The sequence below is a fragment of the Poecilia mexicana genome, unplaced genomic scaffold (genome assembly GCF_051168715.1).
Source record: "Poecilia mexicana isolate PSO_F unplaced genomic scaffold, ASM5116871v1 scaffold_10, whole genome shotgun sequence".
NCBI classification, from domain to species: Eukaryota; Metazoa; Chordata; class Actinopteri; order Cyprinodontiformes; family Poeciliidae; genus Poecilia; species Poecilia mexicana.
Window position 1 is genome coordinate 21,904,924 of NW_028263379.1, and position 18,969 is coordinate 21,923,892.

At 40.6% G+C, this 18,969-nt stretch overlaps 1 protein-coding gene across 1 annotated transcript; it reads left to right on the top strand.

The window, feature by feature from the left end:
• Window positions 1-1,603: 1,603 nt before the first annotated feature.
• egr1 (early growth response 1) lies at window positions 1,604-5,950 on the top strand. Its single transcript, XM_088009651.1, has 3 exons — window positions 1,604-1,730; window positions 1,801-2,585; window positions 3,287-5,950. The coding sequence occupies exons 2-3, from the start codon at window positions 2,375-2,377 to the stop codon at window positions 4,612-4,614; spliced, it is 1,539 nt and encodes a 512-aa protein (XP_087865777.1). The 5' UTR covers window positions 1,604-1,730; window positions 1,801-2,374; the 3' UTR covers window positions 4,615-5,950.
• The last annotated feature ends 13,019 nt before the right edge of the window (window positions 5,951-18,969 follow it).

Here is an 18,969-nt window from a genome sequence, read left to right on the forward strand (position 1 = left end):
CCCTAAACACCACTGAGAATCTGTTTGCAGTCCCTTTTTTTAATCCACCATGACTGAGATAGAGCTAGTTTGCAATATTGGCCAAAATGTCAATCTGTTGATGTACAATGATGGCAGAAACAAAGACTGGTTCTACGAAGTATTCACTCAAGGGGCTGAATCTTTCATGGATTTTTTTTTTTTGTGTGTGTATGTAAAAGAATTTACAACATATATGTATCTGCTACTCTTTCCATCACACACTACCTTGTGTTGGTTTGTCACATAAAATCGCAATAAAGTTGAAGTTAGCGGTAATCTGTCTGAAATCAATTTGATCGTTTAGCCATACAGCATCCTTATGGAGAAAGAACATTACCCATCTTACTATTCAGAATGTTTTGGTGAGTGAGTTTCCCAGGTCATTTATAATATATTACAACATTTAGCTATCAGTCTAATGGGAGTAACATGCAGATTTGCCAGAGGCTGAAAAAGAAATGGGAATGCGATGTAAAGACCACAAATCTACCCTGCGTTACCCGAATAACGCAGTGCATGGCTAATTAGTGTATTATCAGACATCTTTACTTATTTTCCTTTGTATCTTGTTGCTGAAAGACTAATAAATGAAGCATGACAGTTTACAACTTAAGCCCAAATCGTGTTACATTTTAAGACCATGGGGTCTGACCAGCTTCATAAAGCAACAGCAGCATCTCTCTCTCTCTCTCTCTCTCTCTCCCTCTCTCTCTCTCTCTCTCTCTCTCTCTCTCTCGGGCCACCTCACATCCTCCAGCCCACGATGTTTCCCAATGAGGCCGCTCTCGTATGGATCCAGTCAGCAGCCGAGGGAAACACATTGATTTCTCGTCAGCACCGCACCGAGCGGAGCTGGCGCGCCGGGGGAACATCGGTATCCCGCAGGCTTCCTCGCAGCTGCGCGCTGCGTTGTTAATGCGGCCCATTAGGCCGCTGAGTGGCAGAGAGATCCCGTGAATATTGAGCAGAGGGGGGACACCCCTCAATTAGACGGATCGCCCCGCACCTCGTCAGCATCCGGCTATCTGCGCGCCCATAAATCAATGGCACAGGCGAGGGAGACGGAAAGTTAATTTAGAGGAAGTTTGCAGCAGAGTTTGCACAATATTTTGTATCTGAAGCATTGCGTATATACATATATAATATGTATAATATATAACATAGTTGTAAATCATGTCTATATTTAGTTTTAAACGCTAATCTTTTAGAAATCAATGCGTTGATACAGACATTTGTGTCAGGCTGACTTTGAAGGCTACTTTAAAACTTATAAAAATTTCACAATGTAAATAACTCTGTTAGATTTCAGGTTTTCCACATACAAACTCTTCGGTTGAGTCCGAGCATATGTTTTTTTGTTTTTTTTACACAGACAAGTCGAGTTGTGCTGCCAGCATTCGTTATTGTGAACGCTGGACATGATTTGCACGTCGGTCTCGTTCTCTGCCAAAAAGCGATCAGCGCTGCCTCAGGAAACTCCAAATAAGGACATGGGGAAATGGAAACCCACCGGAATAGGTCCTTATGTAGTCACGACCTTATAAGGCACGGCGGTGCGGAGGGTTCCGGGAGCAGCCAGCAGCTCGCTGCACAGATGGGAAATCCGAATCAGATCTATCGAAGGACCGGGGGAGAGCGAGAATTACGCCGCTTGTCAGCCCGAGCCGCTCGGCTATGAAGACGCATTGATTCGGGAGCAGAGAGGAGGGGTGAGCGCCGTTGTCTTCGCAAATTTACTGCAAGCGCTTAATATAAAGTCGCTCCTCTGCTGTCCCTCAGGCCGGTGTGTGTTCTCCACTGCAATGCCTAAATATGGGCTTCCTCTGTTCCAAATATGGACATCTACGTCACGACAGGAGTGTATATAAGAGCGGGGAAACCTCGAAGCTCATAGAGAGAGCTCTGAGAGCCACACATGAGCAACTGTTAGAACAGAGATACATAGAAGTCTCTGCCTGAGAAACATCACTGCAAAAGTGAAACAAAAAAAGTCAAAACAACAACCAGTCCGAGACGGTCAGAACCTGATTGGATAGGTAACCTAATTCAAAGCAAAAAAGAAAAAAAAATCAAGATTGATCAGTTGATCATTTTTGATTAATCTTAGGGAATGAGAGGACTGATTAGATTCTTCTTGCTGAAAAGACGAGTGGATTTTTCTCACTTCTGAGAGGAAAAGAAGAGCAGCAACGGGAGAAGAAGAGCTACGGAGGAAAGCTGAAAACAAGGTCTTCCACTGCATCAGCTGAAGTGTTGGGCTAAGTGATCCCCTCCACCTGCGAGGCACCGCTCTGCCAGCACACATTCAGCGACTCCGCAGCAGCCACCAGCGCAGCCTCAGCACCAGCAGAGGATGGCTGCAGCCAAGACCGAGATGATCCTCCCTGCCCTGCAGATCTCAGAGCCTCTGAGCTTCCCTCACTCCCCCATGGATAACTACCCCAAACTGGAGGAGGTGATGATGCTCAGCTCTGCAGGGACACCCTTCCTCACTGCCTCCGCACCCGAGGGTGCAGGCTTTGGCTCCGGGGAGCCAGGGGAGCCGTACGATCATCTTTCTGGAGGTAAGACAAGATCTTCTTCAGCTTTTTTTACTCACTGCTGGATTAAAGTTAAGATTATATTTGCTAAGCTACAAAAGAACCAACATTTAATTTAAACTTAGATTCATTGCTGCACTTAGGTATTCAACAAGCTGTTAAATGTTAAGAGTTGTGGCTTTGCAAACTAAAAGTAAGTGGCAATTTTAGATGCTTGTATGAAACCTTACAAAACTTAGCTAAACATAAATACAATTGAAATATAGCTTCACACGACTTGCCCCAAAATAGCAAAAATGTTGTTCTGTCACCACATGCTTTAGATGCTCCTTCTGCTCAATCCAAATTACATTACCAAAACCAGCTGAGCTGTAGCTTTGGGTAATCAATTGCCTTTGGCTCTGATGGTCTTTAGGAATCTGTGTGCTTCTGTGTGTGCTTGTGCAACACACAGGAAAGCAGAAAATGAAAGGAAGGTTGAGAAATTGTTCATAGAGGAAAATGTGACCTCAGGAAGCCTGCAAAGCTGCTTTCTAAGATATAAAGACGGTTTTGGAGTTGAGGGTGAAGAGTTTGCTTGCAGAGTGTTTCTCACTGACCTATCACAGAGGAGAGGGGTGACATGCTGCCCACCTTTCTGGCAGCAGTACCCTTGTTTTTTTTATTAATTTTTTTAACATATTGATAGTTTGACTAATGTCTCTCATTTCTTGTGCTTTCTGCAGATACGCTATCTGATATCAACTACACCTGCGAGAAGCCAGTTGCGGAGCAAACGTACCCCACCCAGAGGCTGCCTCCCATATCCTACACCGGCCGCTTCACCCTTGAACCCGCCACCACATGCAGCAACAGCCTCTGGGCGGAGCCCATCCTGGGCCTGTTCACTGGCTTAATGAGCAACGTCGCTCCCACCTCCAGCTCTTCCTCAGCTTCGTCACAGACCTCTTCATCCTCCTCATCAACCATCCCGTCCTCCTCCACTTCTTCCTCCTCAACCTCCTCCTCATCGCAAAGTTCCAGCCTCAACACCTCAATCCACCACAGCGAGCCCAATCCCATCTACTCAGCTGCCCCGACATACTCCAGCCCCAACTCTGACATCTTTCCAGACCAGAGTCAGGGGTTCGCCACCTCAGCGGGATCAGTGCAGTACCCACCCCCTGCATATCCCAATGGCAAGACCTGCAGCACAAGCTTCCCTGTGCCCATGATTCCTGACTACCTCTTCCCCCAGCAGCAGGGAGAGATCAGCCTGGTGCCCCCAGACCAAAAGCCCTTCCAGAGTCAGTCAAACCAGCCATCGCTTACTCCTCTGTCCACCATCAAGGCCTTTGCCACTCAGACTGGTTCCCAGGACTTAAAAAACATCTACCAGTCCCAGCTGATAAAGCCCAGCCGCATGCGCAAGTACCCCACACGACCAAGCAAGACGCCGCCACACGAAAGGCCCTACGCTTGTCCTGTGGAAACCTGCGATCGTCGCTTCTCGCGGTCCGATGAGCTGACACGTCACATCCGCATCCACACCGGTCAGAAGCCCTTCCAGTGCCGCATCTGCATGAGAAACTTCAGCCGCAGCGACCACTTGACAACACACATCCGCACCCACACAGGGGAGAAGCCCTTTGCCTGTGAGATCTGTGGACGCAAGTTTGCCCGCAGCGACGAGAGGAAGAGGCACACAAAGATCCACCTGAGGCAGAAGGACAAGAAGGCAGAGAAGGCTGGAGCTGCTGTAGTAACGTCGGCTCCAGCATCTTCTGCCTCGCCCGCCTCCAGTTACCCCTCTCCCATCACTTCCTATCCTTCTCCAGTGTCTTCTTACCCGTCTCCAGTCACCTCCTGCTACTCCTCTCCCGTCCACACTTCCTATCCCTCTCCTTCCGTCGCCACCACCTATCCGTCGGCGTCGATGTCCACCACCTTCCAGTCTCAAATCGCCACCTCCTTCCCTTCTTCAGTTGCATCCAACATCTACAGCTCCCCAGTGCCCACCCCTCTTTCAGACATGCAGACCACTCTTTCCCCGAGGACAATCGAGATCTGCTAAGAGAGGAGCAGACAGAAAAACTTTTTTTTTGTACTCTCAACGAACTTCTCCTTCTGCAAGGTTTCCATTTTACAGGGGAAAGAAATCAGCATCAAAAGGACTTAGTTTCCCCTCCTCCTAAAAGCACTTTTTTTCGCTACCGGGTGCAGTGCAGGTGAATCTTGAGATTTGCCTGAAAGAAAGAAAAGAGACGCATGTCAAGGACTGGGCAAGGACAGCGTAACATGTAAAAGGATTTTTTTTTTTTCATACTGTCTCTGTAAAACAAATGCAGCACTTCAAATGCATATAGGACTCCTGAGACAGATAGAAAACGGCTCTGGCGGGTCTGTTCTACCACAGACCGACAAAACAAAACAAAAAATAAATCCCACACCAAGAGACAGACAGACAGATTCCTCAGGCACGTTTGTCCTTGAGACATTTATACAAAAGACATTGAATGATATACATAAGCTATCATATATGTATATTGTACATGTGCCATGTTTCGTTTTTATCATTCCTCGGTACCACTGATGTGAACAATTATTTGCATATTTGCATTGTATTATTTGAAGTGAGCAGGGCCATATTTTCTACATACTTTCTCTATTATGTAGTGATGATGCTGTGATATGTTTTGACATTGTTTGAGATTTAAAAAAAGAAAAAAAGAAGCACTTAAGTATTCGAGCATGAGTAAGAGTGATGTTAGTTTCTGTTGTAAATATCATCCACTGGTACTATCTCTTTCTCACATGTGACATATCGCTTGGTTATATTGAAAAACAGAGAAATGGAAAAACAAAAAAAAAAAAAGTTGAAAAAAAAAAAAACCTAAACAAGACAAACGCTCCTGTTATTCGGTGCCTTTCGTGAAGCCTTGCAGATGTTGCGACTCGGCTGAGCGCGAGAGTGGATGCACTGCATCTCGCCTTAAGGGTTGAGGGAATATTTTTGTTACAGAATGTACGCACTCAGAGGGAGGAAGAAAAAGGGACGAGCTATGAGGGCACCGCTTCATTTTATCAGAATGTAAGCAAAAAAGAAAACAACAAAAAAAAAAAGATAAAAAATTATAAAGTATATTTTTGTAAGTGTAAATATCCACATCTTCAAGAGCTGGAATGTTGAAGTTACCTACTGAGTAGGCATGGGATTCTTTTGTATGTTATATACATGCAGTTCATTATTTTGTGGTTATCTTTATTTTGTATTTGTGTTTGTTAAAACAAGTGACTGTTTCTGGCTTCTAAACACATTGAATGCGCTTAACTGCCAATGGGATATTTGGTGTACAAGATATCCTTCCAGAAATGAAATATAAATAAATAAAAATATGAATATATATGAAGAGTTGTTTTCATACTTTATCGTTTGACTGCTCTGTTTTGTGAGATACTTCAGGCTGCTTTGCACATCACACTAAATCATAAAAGCATCATGCGAGTCAAATCATATTTTCTCATCAGATTCTGTTTGATTATAATCAGGGGATTTAAACCATAAAAAATCATCTGCTTCATCTCTATAAATACAAACCAAGTCCTATAATGATAACACAAGTCCATTGCTTTGATGCCTCCAAACTCTCAAGATCAATAACTTTTAACTAGATTTAACTTTTTTTTTTGAAGAGACTGAATTTATGTATAGCTATTCCTGTTTTATTAGATATTTCAAATCCTCACTGCTGGGCAAGCATGCCTTCAGTGATTTGCTCTTTGAGCAAAAATGACAATGTCTTTGGCTCTGTGGGGTGACAGAAGAATGATTTTTCCGGTATGGATATTTCACTGTCCTGAGACAGCGCAGAGAGTTATTTTCACCGGGCACAGGTGAAATCCATCACACAATAATTGCCCCTCTTCTCCGCAAACGGCAGACGAGACGCTGTCAGCTCTTAGCAAGCGAGCTGCAGAACTTGACTGGTTAATTTCTGTGCAGGATTGTGGTGTTAACCGTTTCATGGGAGCAGCGGAGGCAGGCAGGCCGGCCCTGGAGCTCTAAACTTAGCTTCTTTTGGGTTTCCAGCTTCATTGCACCATCGTTATTTAACGACCACAATGTTCCCAAGGCAAAAAGATTCTTGCTTCATGTTTGGCTTTGGAATTAAGACAGCTGGATTTCTTTTGCTGATTTTTTATTTTTTATTTTTTTTAAAGCTGGTGTAGACGTAAAGTTGCTTTTCTGGGAGCTTTGGAGTAATTTTGTGTTGTGAAATGCACAAACCCAAACACCCACAAATGCAAACACAGCTAAAATAGAAAGCGGGAAAACATGCAGACGAGAGTGATGGAGGGAAAAGGAGAATAATTAAGATAATTGGTCTCTTGATCCTGAATTTCCAAACTGAGACTGATGAGCTGTGTTCAAATCCGTGCACGCGCCTGTGTGTGTTTGCCTGGCATCAGTTCGCTGCAGCTACAACTGTAGGATGCGCTGATGCCGATGTACAGGAGCACAACCACGTGAATTTTTTTCCAGATACATCAGTTTTCGTCCTTCTTTGTTTTCAGTCTGGAAATGTTATGAACTTAACCCTGAATGTTCCTACGTTATAGAAGTGTCTGGTCACCGTATTTGGGTATTCTGATGCATTTGTCTTTATTTTATGCGAAGAATGGGGTGGTATAATTCCACACTAAAAACCATCTACAACATTTTTTCAATGGGGCAAAAAAAATCAGGTTAAGAAATAATTGTTTTAAACAAAATCGCTGCATCATCTTTCATTCTGAACACAAACTTTCCTTATCCAGAATCCTGGATTTTCTCTTACGATTTCGTCACAGATCCCACAGGATGTTTAGGGCACTGAAACAGCCAACAAACAAACAAACAAACAAACCTCATAGCTCAAACATAAACACATTAGTAGGCCATATTTATTTAGGCATCAGCCTGCTTAATTAAAGGTAGTGTAAAAATACACATTTTAGCTCACTGACAAAAGCTAAATAATTTACACACCAACCAGGTTCAGAGGGCCACAGCATCACAGATCCTCCATCATACTTAGCAGTGGTGCGTTTCCACATTCAACCTGTATTTCATGCCAAACCCCCAAAAAAGCTCAAACCCTGACTGATAAAAAGGGAAGCATTTTAATTAATGTCTCAGTAGAGTTAAGCAATAGAACTGCAAAGACTCTGACATTCCTCCCAGAGAAAAAACAAAACAAAACAAAAGGCAAATGGAGACTTGGTGAACCCAAAATGCCACTTTTTACTGCATTTCTGTAACATTGAGCTCAGGAGACTTTATTTCTTCTCTGAGCATCCTGCATAAATATGAATCCTCATCCAGCCTACTGACCTGCGGCTAAAAGCAATAAACCTCTGAGTCACATTTTATTTATTCCCCAAAGAAACAGGATGTCCTGCATTATTCATTCAAGGTTCCGAGAAAGCCTTACAATGTTCAAAAAGTATTCATTTTATAAATGATTCATAGATCTTAGCAACTATAGTAATGAGGATTCAATTAAAAACATTTCCTAAAACTCAAATTAAATGTTGGATTTTTTTTTAAATATGAGCTTATTCTACTAATTAAATTTTAGACTTTTTTTTACACACATTTGTCCACATCTGTAAAAACCGAAACACGCAAAATATGTAAGGAAGAATAGAAACATTTTTTGTCAAAAGTTCCCACCTTTTTTGTAATTTTTTTAAAAGAACTTTCTCATTTGAAAGTTGCAACTTTTGGCTGAAAATTATTTGATTGTGAATAGTGTAGATGAGTAAGGATAATATATCTAGTCCACATGCGTTTGTAGAAGGGTTCTGGTAACAGAGCAAGAAACACAACAAAAACATATTCAAAACGATGCAGCAAAAGATAAAAACACATTACCTCAGTTCGTTGTGAGCTCAGTGCTTCTCATGCTCTTTCACAAATGTTTGCAAATGAGCACATAAAAAAACTGTTTGTCTCACGAAAACACAAATCATTTTTGCGCTCAGATAAATCATGTCAATGTTTAAAATATGACAGAAGCTTACTCCGCTTTCTTTTCTGTTTTTGGAGGGGAATTCTCAAGACTCCTTGTGTGGCTTAAACTGCTGAAATCTGACACGTCCTCTTATCGTTTGCAGCATCATTTTGGTGTCTGGCAGCAAATAAAGAGCCACTCAGCACATTTTAAATCAAAACTTTCTCATATTGCCACACTTTTGGAAAGTCTCTACATAGAAACCACAAACAATGCTTCTCTCAGCCCTTTTTTTTTCCACTGTTAGGAGACAATATTTTAACCAGTTTGTCACACAGAGGGGGGGCTGTGGCCTGGATTAGAGTCCATAACCAGAATGCTAGAGAGATGTGCAGCCACTGAATGAATGGTGGGATTGTGTAGCTTCGTGTTTGATTCGAGGCTCTTCCTCACATTTCAAAGCTCACGTGCTGGGTGTGTTCTGTCAGCGGAGAGTCAGAGGAGATGCGTTTGTGGCTTCACTCTGTTGTAACCCACAGTGGAACCACCTCACGCACCCCAGTGGGCTTCCACTTCAAGAGACCATCCTTTGTTCAAAAATGTATTTGTTCTCATATTCTTTTTGGGAACTTTGTACAACAGAAAAAAAAAAAAAAGAACAGCGAAGGGAACTGTTCTTTCTCCCATAGCCCAACAACTCCATCCCAGCGCCACCTCACTCTCTCCTTCTCTCTGCATATTTTGCTAGTGATGCTAATGATCTCCCCCCGCTGTATTCTGATGCAAGGTCTGTCTACACTTTTCCCTTTCATCCACATACAAATGTGCTCTTATTGCCTCTTCGCCCTCGGGCCTTTTAAGATGCCTTTTTGAAATATGCCGTTTGATAAGCACATCATTGGCCAAGTCCCTGCAGTGATTAGAGCTCTCTTTAATGTGAGCAAGTTAGAGAGTGAATGAGGGACTCTGAAGCCAGCAGCCATCCATTCTCCTCCGTCCTCACCCCGTTGATGTCCCTCGGGCCGCCGGGGAGAGACCCGGCGTTGGGTAGGACAAACCAAATCCTGGCTTAGACATCGCCGGCCTTGCTCCATCTTTCATCTAGACATGGAGAGATTAAGCAAAGGAGGATAGCCACTGGAGGATCACATTCATAGGGAAAAGTGGTGCTGTATGCTTGAAGGCTAGATTCCTGTGCTTTATCACAGAACTGTGACAGTAGGACTGCTCTCTAATGTCTTTTAAATATGCTCCATTGATCTCATGTTCTAAGCTCCTGTCTGCCTTGCTGGGATGGCTTTTTTTTATCTAACGAAAACAGTCGTCAGGTGCTTCTCCCTGTTCTGTGACACCTGTTGCACTTTTTGGCATTGATAGATCAACTGATTGATTTCCAGTCTCCTCACCGGTGCATTTCAGGTGAATTGCAACATTAAAACAGGAAACAGAATTTAATGTTTCTGACTTTCCCTGTTCTGTTTTGTTCAGCCTTGTGACTCACAATAGGTACATTTATTCCTATGATCGAATTCAATCAATATGTAGAAAAGGGGTGAAAGGAAAAATAAGTGCAAATATGCCAAGGACAAAGCTGATAAAGTTTGATGTTGGCATGTCTGCAATGCTGAATTTGGCTGTCAATGAAAAAACAAACAGGGCAAAATGGGAGTTTGAATTTGAATTCATGGAAATATAAATGATTTTTTTTTACAATGATGAGGGGGAAGTCAACATAAATGTTCTCTGAAACCCAATAGCTTGGAGATGTAACAAACTGGCAGAAAACAGAGGGATTTAAAAGAGCTCTGTGTTGAACTCTAACTCACCGCTGTGAAGAATGGCTGTCTCTGAAAAAATAAAACAAATATTTATAAATAAAAACAACAAAATTCTGACAGCTTTCAGATAGAAGCCTACTTCTTATTAGTTTTACTCCAGATGATGAGCCTGTGTTTTATTCTTGTAGGTACATTACTGTATTCAAGGTGTTATTTTCATGAGCCCACCTGCTGAACCATTCAAAGCTCTGTAAGCACATCTATGGTTGAAGCACCAAAACATGTTTTTTTTTGTTTATTCTATCAAGTCATTTTGATTAAATGCCACAAATGTGGTCAAATTAGAGAAGAAGTGCTCAATATATCATTGTTGTGCTTTTGCTAAGAAGTGAACATGCAGAAATTCAATGTATTTCTATTAAATAAGTCCAGGTCGTACTTCATTTATGCCATAGTAAATGGATTGAATTTATAAAGCATCATTAGTCATTCTGACCACTCAAAGTAGTTACATTTCCACCACATTGACCAGAAATGTATCAGTTACACACTGATGTGTAGCTCAATGCAGTCAACTTGAGGTTAGAAATTACTAATATAATTTACCCACTTCGTATCTTTTTATGTTTAACTGCTTAAATATTTATGCGTATTTTGGGCTCTGAAAACATTGCATTATGCGGTTAAAGTGCTGTAGTCCGTCTCTAATCCAACACCTCATGGATTGACAGATGCTTTCTTTGCATCTAAAGGCATCCAATAGGTTCACATCGTGTCACACTTTTCGTCACACAATAGTTTTGTTATTTCTTGTTTAAAATGTGTGATTGTGTTCTTTTCAAACTGTTCAAAACTCGTGAGATGTAAGAGCGGCGCAACTTGCAGCAGCTATGTTTAAAATGATTCAAAGCAGATTTTTGACGCATCAGCTCCGTAATGATCTACAGGTGTCCTGGCAACTCTAGCTCTACCTAATAAGACTTGCTTGATTGAAGTAGGTGGCTTTGAACCGACAACAAAAACAGCACATGCTTAAGTACCTCCAAATATGACACCTCTTCAACTCGGCATCAAGTACACTACAGCTCCACAAAAGACACCTGGGTGGCTCTGAAATGCAAACACAGCCTTAAAAGTCTTTATGTGTCAGGGCTAGTAAGTACGTTTGAGTTATTGTTGTTTTTTTCTGTCTGCAATCGCTGAACAGACTTTGTGAAGCTGGATAAATAAATGTGGAAATTCTTCTCAGATTTTCTCTTCTTATCTGAAGGACGTGGGCTGCGCAGCAGATTTGTAATGAACAGCTTTTAAGAAGCTTCTTAGGGAACTGCGTAAAACCTTGATTCATGAATGAAAATAGCATTGAAAACAACATAAATAGAGTATGATTAAAATGTGGATTTGAGTTCAGCCACAAAGCAGCCCTGATAATTAACCTTAAAGACCAAATTTGGTCAAAATGGTGAGTATTTGTTTTATTCAAACTAAAAGCAGTTTTCTCGACATCATTATTGACAGTGGAGATGGTGTGTTCAAGGCATTAGTTTTCTGCTACTCATGGTGGGGAAATTTTGGTTAAAGCTGACCAGAGCAACTTCTTCCGTATGTTAGCTTTTTCTCTTATGTGACTTTTAGCAAACTACAAACTGGCCTTCATAAGGATTACTTCCAACAATCCTGGCATGCTTCCATAAAGATAAGTTTCCATACTTCCATGACTAAGTTTTCCATCTAAGCTGATGAACTGGAATTCTTCTAAGGGTGCCATTTCCTCTGACTAATATTTTGTTTTTCATGCTATATCAGTTTAATCAGATGGCCATGTCTTGGTTGGTTTCGACCTAATTTTTGTACAGCTCTCTCCTACATGTTTGTTTTCAAATCTGAGTCAGTCTTAGTGATCTGCACCTTTCCACTAGGATCTAATAAGGATCTTTGTGGATCTCCGTATCTGTGACTCTGTTGCTGTGCGGTCTGGTAAGGACAAGCCTAGTAAGAATGCAACTCCAAACACACTGAAGTTGAGAAAACACTGACTCACATCATAAGGAGAGAAGGAAAAAAGAAACCTGGTGCGATTTGTAGATACACAGTGAACACAGATCGACAAAAAAGGACACAGTGAGAAAATTACCTTTTCTTTTCAGTTCTTTTCTGCTTCTCTTCTACTGAGTGTACATACCAGCGCATCATAAATGTATATCTCTAAAAGTAAAGGACTTCAGGACTTCAATAGTGTGAATAGGGATGGAGACAGGGCTGTGAGGTTGAAGTGGCTCTAATACAGAGAGGAATGTCAAGGCCTTTTGCATTTGTGCTATAGTATTTTCTTCTCTGATGAACAGTGGCCTGTGAGGTGTTAAAAACTCAGTATACTGCTTTATAACCTGAGCCTCCTTTAAATTGTTCCACGACTTTCTTTCTGACCTGCTTGGTGAGTCACTTGGTCTCCATGATGCTGTTTGTCTAATGTTTTCTAGCAAATAACAGACGCCTTCCTTCACAGAATAGCTCTGCTTTCATTTTATTTATGTGGATAACATGTGGGTGAGCTCCAGTAACCAGTTGGCTGACATTTGATGGCAATTGGTTGCATGCATTTATTTGGGGGTATCAGAGTAAAACACAGCAAACCTTTCAGAATACTTTTAGTTCAACTTTTTTTTCACCCAACAATAATGCTTTATTTTACATTAATCTGTCAAATATTATATATTAGACATTTTGGTTACATTACGTTAAACCTTTTAAATATGACTTAACAGATATTAATACTTTTGCAAAACACTGTAATCCAGTCCATGTATTTGATCATGATTGATGCTTTTTTTTTCAACTGTTTACCTTTTTTATGGAAAGCAAGAATTCATGACCTGAACAAGCCTTTTGGCAACAAAACAGCACCTATTTGAGACTGTAACAAATATCCAGCAGCGCCTTCAAATTTCCTCTCTTCGGCTGCCCGGATTTTATTTTGAAGCAAATCTATTTACTCTAAATGCTTCTGTTGGCCTTTTCTTTAACAATCCCCAAATATTCACATTTCTATAACTGGCTCTCCACATGAAACAGCAGGAATGCGTTTCAGGGCAGCCACTTTCGCTTAAAGCTGCAGTTCAAGAGTTCAGAACAACTGCCAGCTTGTCACAACGGCACAGTTTAAAGGTGAGCGTCACAGTGCTGCATGTGTGAGTATGTGCATGTCTCGAGCCTCTTTGCCTGAGTATTACTGAAACCAGATTCAATACAAATAGGGTTCTTGTATTGTCCTTTTTTCGGGGGGCATTTGTGTATTTTAAAGCTAAAAACAAGCCGTCTCCTGTGATCTGATCCAGCATCTCGCTCTGATACATCAAAAGAGAGCTAACAGAAAATCTGGGTCTCTGCCTCCACCCTCCAGATGTGACCTGCGGTGACTTCAACACCTGTCATTAAAAAGATGGAGGCCAGGTGTCTGCACCAACTCCGTGGCCACCTGTTTCACCACGTACACACACACGCACACACACACACACACCACAGTTCAATGGAACTTAATAATACCTAGCGCATTTGGTCTACAAGCAACCGAATAATAATCCCTAACCTATTTGTTAGATAATAAATAATGTGGTGTGCCACAGAAATCCCACTCACAGTATCTGAAATATAAAGCGGTATTAGTTCAGGGCCAAACATAATAGAAACAGGACTGCCATGACTTGAAAGAGACATTATTTGGTGTTTTGACAGTGGTGCTGTGTGTGTTGTGACTGCCGTGCTTTCATAATGCAGGACCAGGGATGACAAAAGCAGCTCTCATTATCTGCTTGTTGCAAAGCCTCATTTAAACGCTGAGGCCTAATCACATATGAAATGAAAATAGATCCCAGTTGAAATGGAAAACTGTAATAACCAAACCCACTGATTTTATAAATGTTAAAAAAACGGATTAAGACAGATCTTAGTCCAACAACAACAAATTACAACCAGTCGCAATATGGAGTTTTTCCTTTAGTGTCTTGGGAAGTTCTTCAAGGGTGGATTCAACGAGGTTTTGGGCTTCTCATTATGTGGGATGAAGCACAGCAGCTCCCAAAACGCTAAAGAGCATGCACAAACCTCCCACTGAGATATTGTGATGTTTCATCATTGTGTTTGCAAAATATCTGCGTCCTGGGAGAGCCCGGTAGCTGAAGTGGTAGCTTTTCCCATTTAGTGTGGACCGTGGCATTCAGAGAATTTGAAGCAATCCTCGTCGGGCAGCAGTTCCCACAGGGAAGGCAGCGCTCAGAGTAATTTATTGTAACACCATTGTTGCGGCGGCTGCTATGCATGTCGTGTCCTGCCAGTGCACTGGCTGCACCCAAAAGTATCTCACCAGGCAATTCTCCAGACTGAGTTGATGATCCCAGTGGGGAGACGCTCACACACCTCAAAATTGTGCATATAGGGTCGGTGTTTGTCTATCGAAAAGAGGCGAGTTTTTCAGAAAGCAGTTCAAAGGCAAAATGTATTTGTTGAACAATGCAGAGGTGCTGAGTCATTGTGTTGAGCTGCAAGGAATAGAGGGAGGGGAAACTTGGCAATGTTTTTCTGGGTTACAGCTACCTTTAAAACGCAGTCCCAGAGTCGTCACCTTCAAATGGTCAATATATAATTCCGTCTGATCTCAGTTAATAAGTTATGCACAAAGAGCGTTTCTCGTTTCTTAAATTATGAGTTTCTGTATTGTCTCTGCTCTGTACAGAAACTCTGCATATTTGCATTATCTCGCGCTGCCAATAATCTGATGAAAATACTGATTGTTTCTCCTCCACACTGCAGAAGCAGAAACTACTCAAACTTACAAGAAATTCTTCAGTCAGGAAAACGGCAATGCAAAGACGGCCAGGAAAACAAGAGTGAAGTTGTGTCATAATTGCCTTCCAATGAGCCAGCTATTTTCAAAAGATCATGTAAGTATTAGAGACTGGAGACTGCTTGGTGATCTCTATCTGTGTTAAGAAATGCTTAGCAAATACGACTCACAGCAGGTAATGTGTATTAAAATGGGAAGCTCAGTTAGGGTTTTAAAATGCTGCATCTGTGTATAATAGAACATGTTACTACTGTGCCAAAAAGAATAGAATGAAAAGCCTTCATGACAACATATGTATCATCAATGGGTATAAAATTGGTTGAAATTAGGTCCGTACATCCTGCGATCCTTAAAGGAGGCGTGTGAAACAGGCCATGCTTCAAACACACACAAGATCCATGAGCTTCTATGGAAGCGGTCTTAAGGTGTTATCAGCCATGACAGCGTGATTACGAGTGACAGGGCGATGGGAGAACTGGTGATAAAGGAGAGTTGCCCTGAATGTGTACCATCATCTGGCCAGGTTTCCTTTTCCGCCCCCTAACCACAGCTGTCCTCCATGTCTGATGAGAGCCTTGCGATGCTATATTTGTCCCCCAGTGATGAGGTGGAACTAATGGCTACTTTCCACACCAGCTGATGTCATCAGGGTGCTGCAGGAAGCTGGGGGGTGGGATACCTGCTGGGTACGTCTGTTGTCCACCAGCATCAACGCACATGAAGCACTGCTGCCTCAAAGTAACCTGAAACGAGTGCTAGCTTAACCAATAAAGTCGGCAGATCACGGAAACAAAAACTCCACTTCAGAACTTGTTCTGATTTTGTCCACTTCTGACACAGTTGAAAATGCTGATTATTATGGAGATCTGTAATTTGTCCACCGTCACTTGCATCCTTTAAGATGCTGAATCAATTTTTGTCAAGTATTTTTTATAGTAATTTATTTGTACTGTGTTTAATCAAATATATTTATATAAAGATTTTTTTTTAAATCTACATCTATTTCAGATTTGCAGTAAGATTGAAATAAAATCCTACTTTAACTGACAGCAGTAGTTTCAAAGCCACATATGATATCAGACGTTGTTTACATCTCTGCAGCAAGACAATGCTGATCTTGTTTTTCAAATATTTCATCTAAACTGAATTTCTCAGGTAATTTGGATCACTAGATTACAAAGAAAAGTCTTCTCAGTAGATTCGTCTCATGTAGCAGCAAACTGCTCAGTGGTCACTTCACAGGGAAAGCTTGTGTTAAGCTTGCACAAAGTACCTTTGATTGTATTAAATTTGATGGAGAAAGACGGGAGACAATGAAAAGAAAATCTAACAAATACAGCCTGGGGCTGAAGGAGGATCGGTGAGTTATCAAGGCAACTTTAGGTTCACAAAGCTTGTTCACGTCCTAGCTGGTTCTGTCACCATGGTAACTTATACTGCGACCCGAATCTGCTCATGTTGGACTAACAGATTACTGATCAGAATAAAGAAAGCTCCAGCTCCTAACTGATCACTGCCCTGAGAAAAAGAAACAATCCAGCAGAAGAACTACTTTGCATCAACTTCTCAACCTTTTTACTGATCCTGACCGAGTATGTGTTAGCAGAACTGATCCCTGCTAACACAGTAGCAGAATGCATCATGCTGCATTCTGCTACTGTGTGTGTAGATCTATGTTCATACTCTGATCACTTATCTAAGTTTTTCTTTTCTTTCTTTTTTTTTAACGACTGTTTAACCACGACACATTTTAACTCCAACATTTATGACGTCCCTGCCTTCTGAACTAAAAAAGGTCTAAAGGTTTATCTTTAATGGCCATTTAGACAAAGGAGAATTTAAAACAGTAGGAATTATTTCACAAAGATAGCAGCACTGCTGATGAAAATATTTTAGATGGATTGATGATTTACTATGACTATGTATTCACAAACAGCTTAAGCTTCTTTCTATACAGCTTTCTTCCTGTCTCTTCATTGTTATTGGTCCTCTTTTTGCAGCTCCCCCTGTTTTTCATAACAACACATATTCAGAACCTCTGGGTTGATTCACCAAGTTGATGATCAGTTTCCTAGCACCAGTTCAGCACAATATTTAACAGCAGATTTAATTTAATATGATCTCTAAAAGAAAACCGAGAACTTGTTGTGAATTTGGGATGGTAATAAACAAACCAGAAACAAACATATAATGCAGCAATAATTTTCAAGGTCAAGTCTTTGATACATATCTGGACCATCAAGTCAATCTAGATCCAGTCTACAACTTTTTATTTTATTTTTTCAGCTGAGGCTGAACCGACAGCTGTGTGTGAAAGACCTAACACAGCAGCGCACTGCTACAACACACTTTTATTTTATTTAGTTTTTAAAATTATGTTTGAGAAACAGAGAAAATAATTATTAAATGGAACTGTGCAAAAACATACTCTAAGCCAGATTATCAACGACTCAATCCATCTAAGCTACCTTTAGCCTAACTACTCAGAGAAAATCTCCCTTGACAAAAATCCTGCGCAGTGCCAGATGTGTGCTTACTGAAGACGTTTTATAGTCAAAGGCAATTAAATAAATAGTAAAGCTTTGATGAAGTGTTGTTATAGCTGTTAAAGCCCAGAAGACATCCAGAAGCTCAGGGAAGTCACAACATTGGTCAATTTCAAAATCCTAAATATTAACATTAGTGAATAAGTTAGGAAGAATCACAAAATGTTGCAGACAATGTAGTACTTGTCAAATATAGAGATAATTTTAGGTTCTGATATAGTTTTTATGAGCCATGTGTGCAGCTATTTTTTAACAGGAACATTTAGACTGAGAGATTTTTTTTAGAGATTTATAAAAACCATTAATTTTTGAAAATCTGGGTTATTTTTCTGAAGAACATTGTAGACTAACCAGATAGGTAGGCACATTTTTAAGTTAAAGAATGTGTTAGCTTGGTATCTTCTTACTATACTATCCTGCATTTTTTTTGAGTATTTGTACCTTAAACCTCAGAGTTTCATGTATATAATGGTGCCTTATTACACTTTAGATTCAGTTTATTTATTTTGGTTTATTCTTGTGCATATTTGTTGGGGGAAGTAATAAATTGGTAATCAAGTTATTCACATTTAGGCTAAAATTTCTCGTAAAATTCAAATGCTCATTTTGTGTTATTGTCAAATAAGTACCACACATATTTGTTTGGACCTTTGGAAATCAGATAGGGACTTCTGAACATGAAATTTGAGACTTCTGCTGTACAAATCACTTAGCACAGTAGTACAATGTCAACTGTAACTTTGTAGATAGATCAATTATTGATTCTTTAAAGTCTCACCTGCAGATATACCATCCTAAATCATCAGTGATTTGTAAAGAAGACAGCTTAACTGACTCTTGATATTAGCCAGGAAATGTACAGTTTTTATAGGAAACAAGGGGGAGGCACAGTTGCTGTAAATTCAAGAAGGAGGCTTTAAACAACAACAAAAAAAATGTTCAAATATTTAAAACACTAGCATAGCACTAGCATAAATCTACATGTTTCATGGTTGTAGAAGGATCATTATTTAAACATTTGTTAGCTGTAAATGTGCTTATATATGTATAAGCACATTATATGTATAGTGAAATTATGCAGGTATAAAAGCAGCTTCAAAACAGAAACTGCTGAAATATTGTGTTGAGGAAGCATTAAAGATTTCATATAAAATCAGCAGAAAGTGGTAATTTTATCATTTGAATACTTACATTTTATTTAAAAAAAAGAGAGAACAAACTGATGCAACATTGCAGAAAACATGCTTGTACTTTATGCACTGATCATGG

Excerpts from the sequence above, each read along its gene's own strand:
- egr1 (XM_088009651.1), top strand. The coding sequence starts at position 2,375 with ATGGCTGCAGCCAAGACCGAGATGATCCTCCCTGCCCTGCAGATCTCA. Across the intron at positions 2,586-3,286 it reads GTACGATCATCTTTCTGGAG|ATACGCTATCTGATATCAAC; the intron begins GTAAGACAAGAT and ends TGCTTTCTGCAG.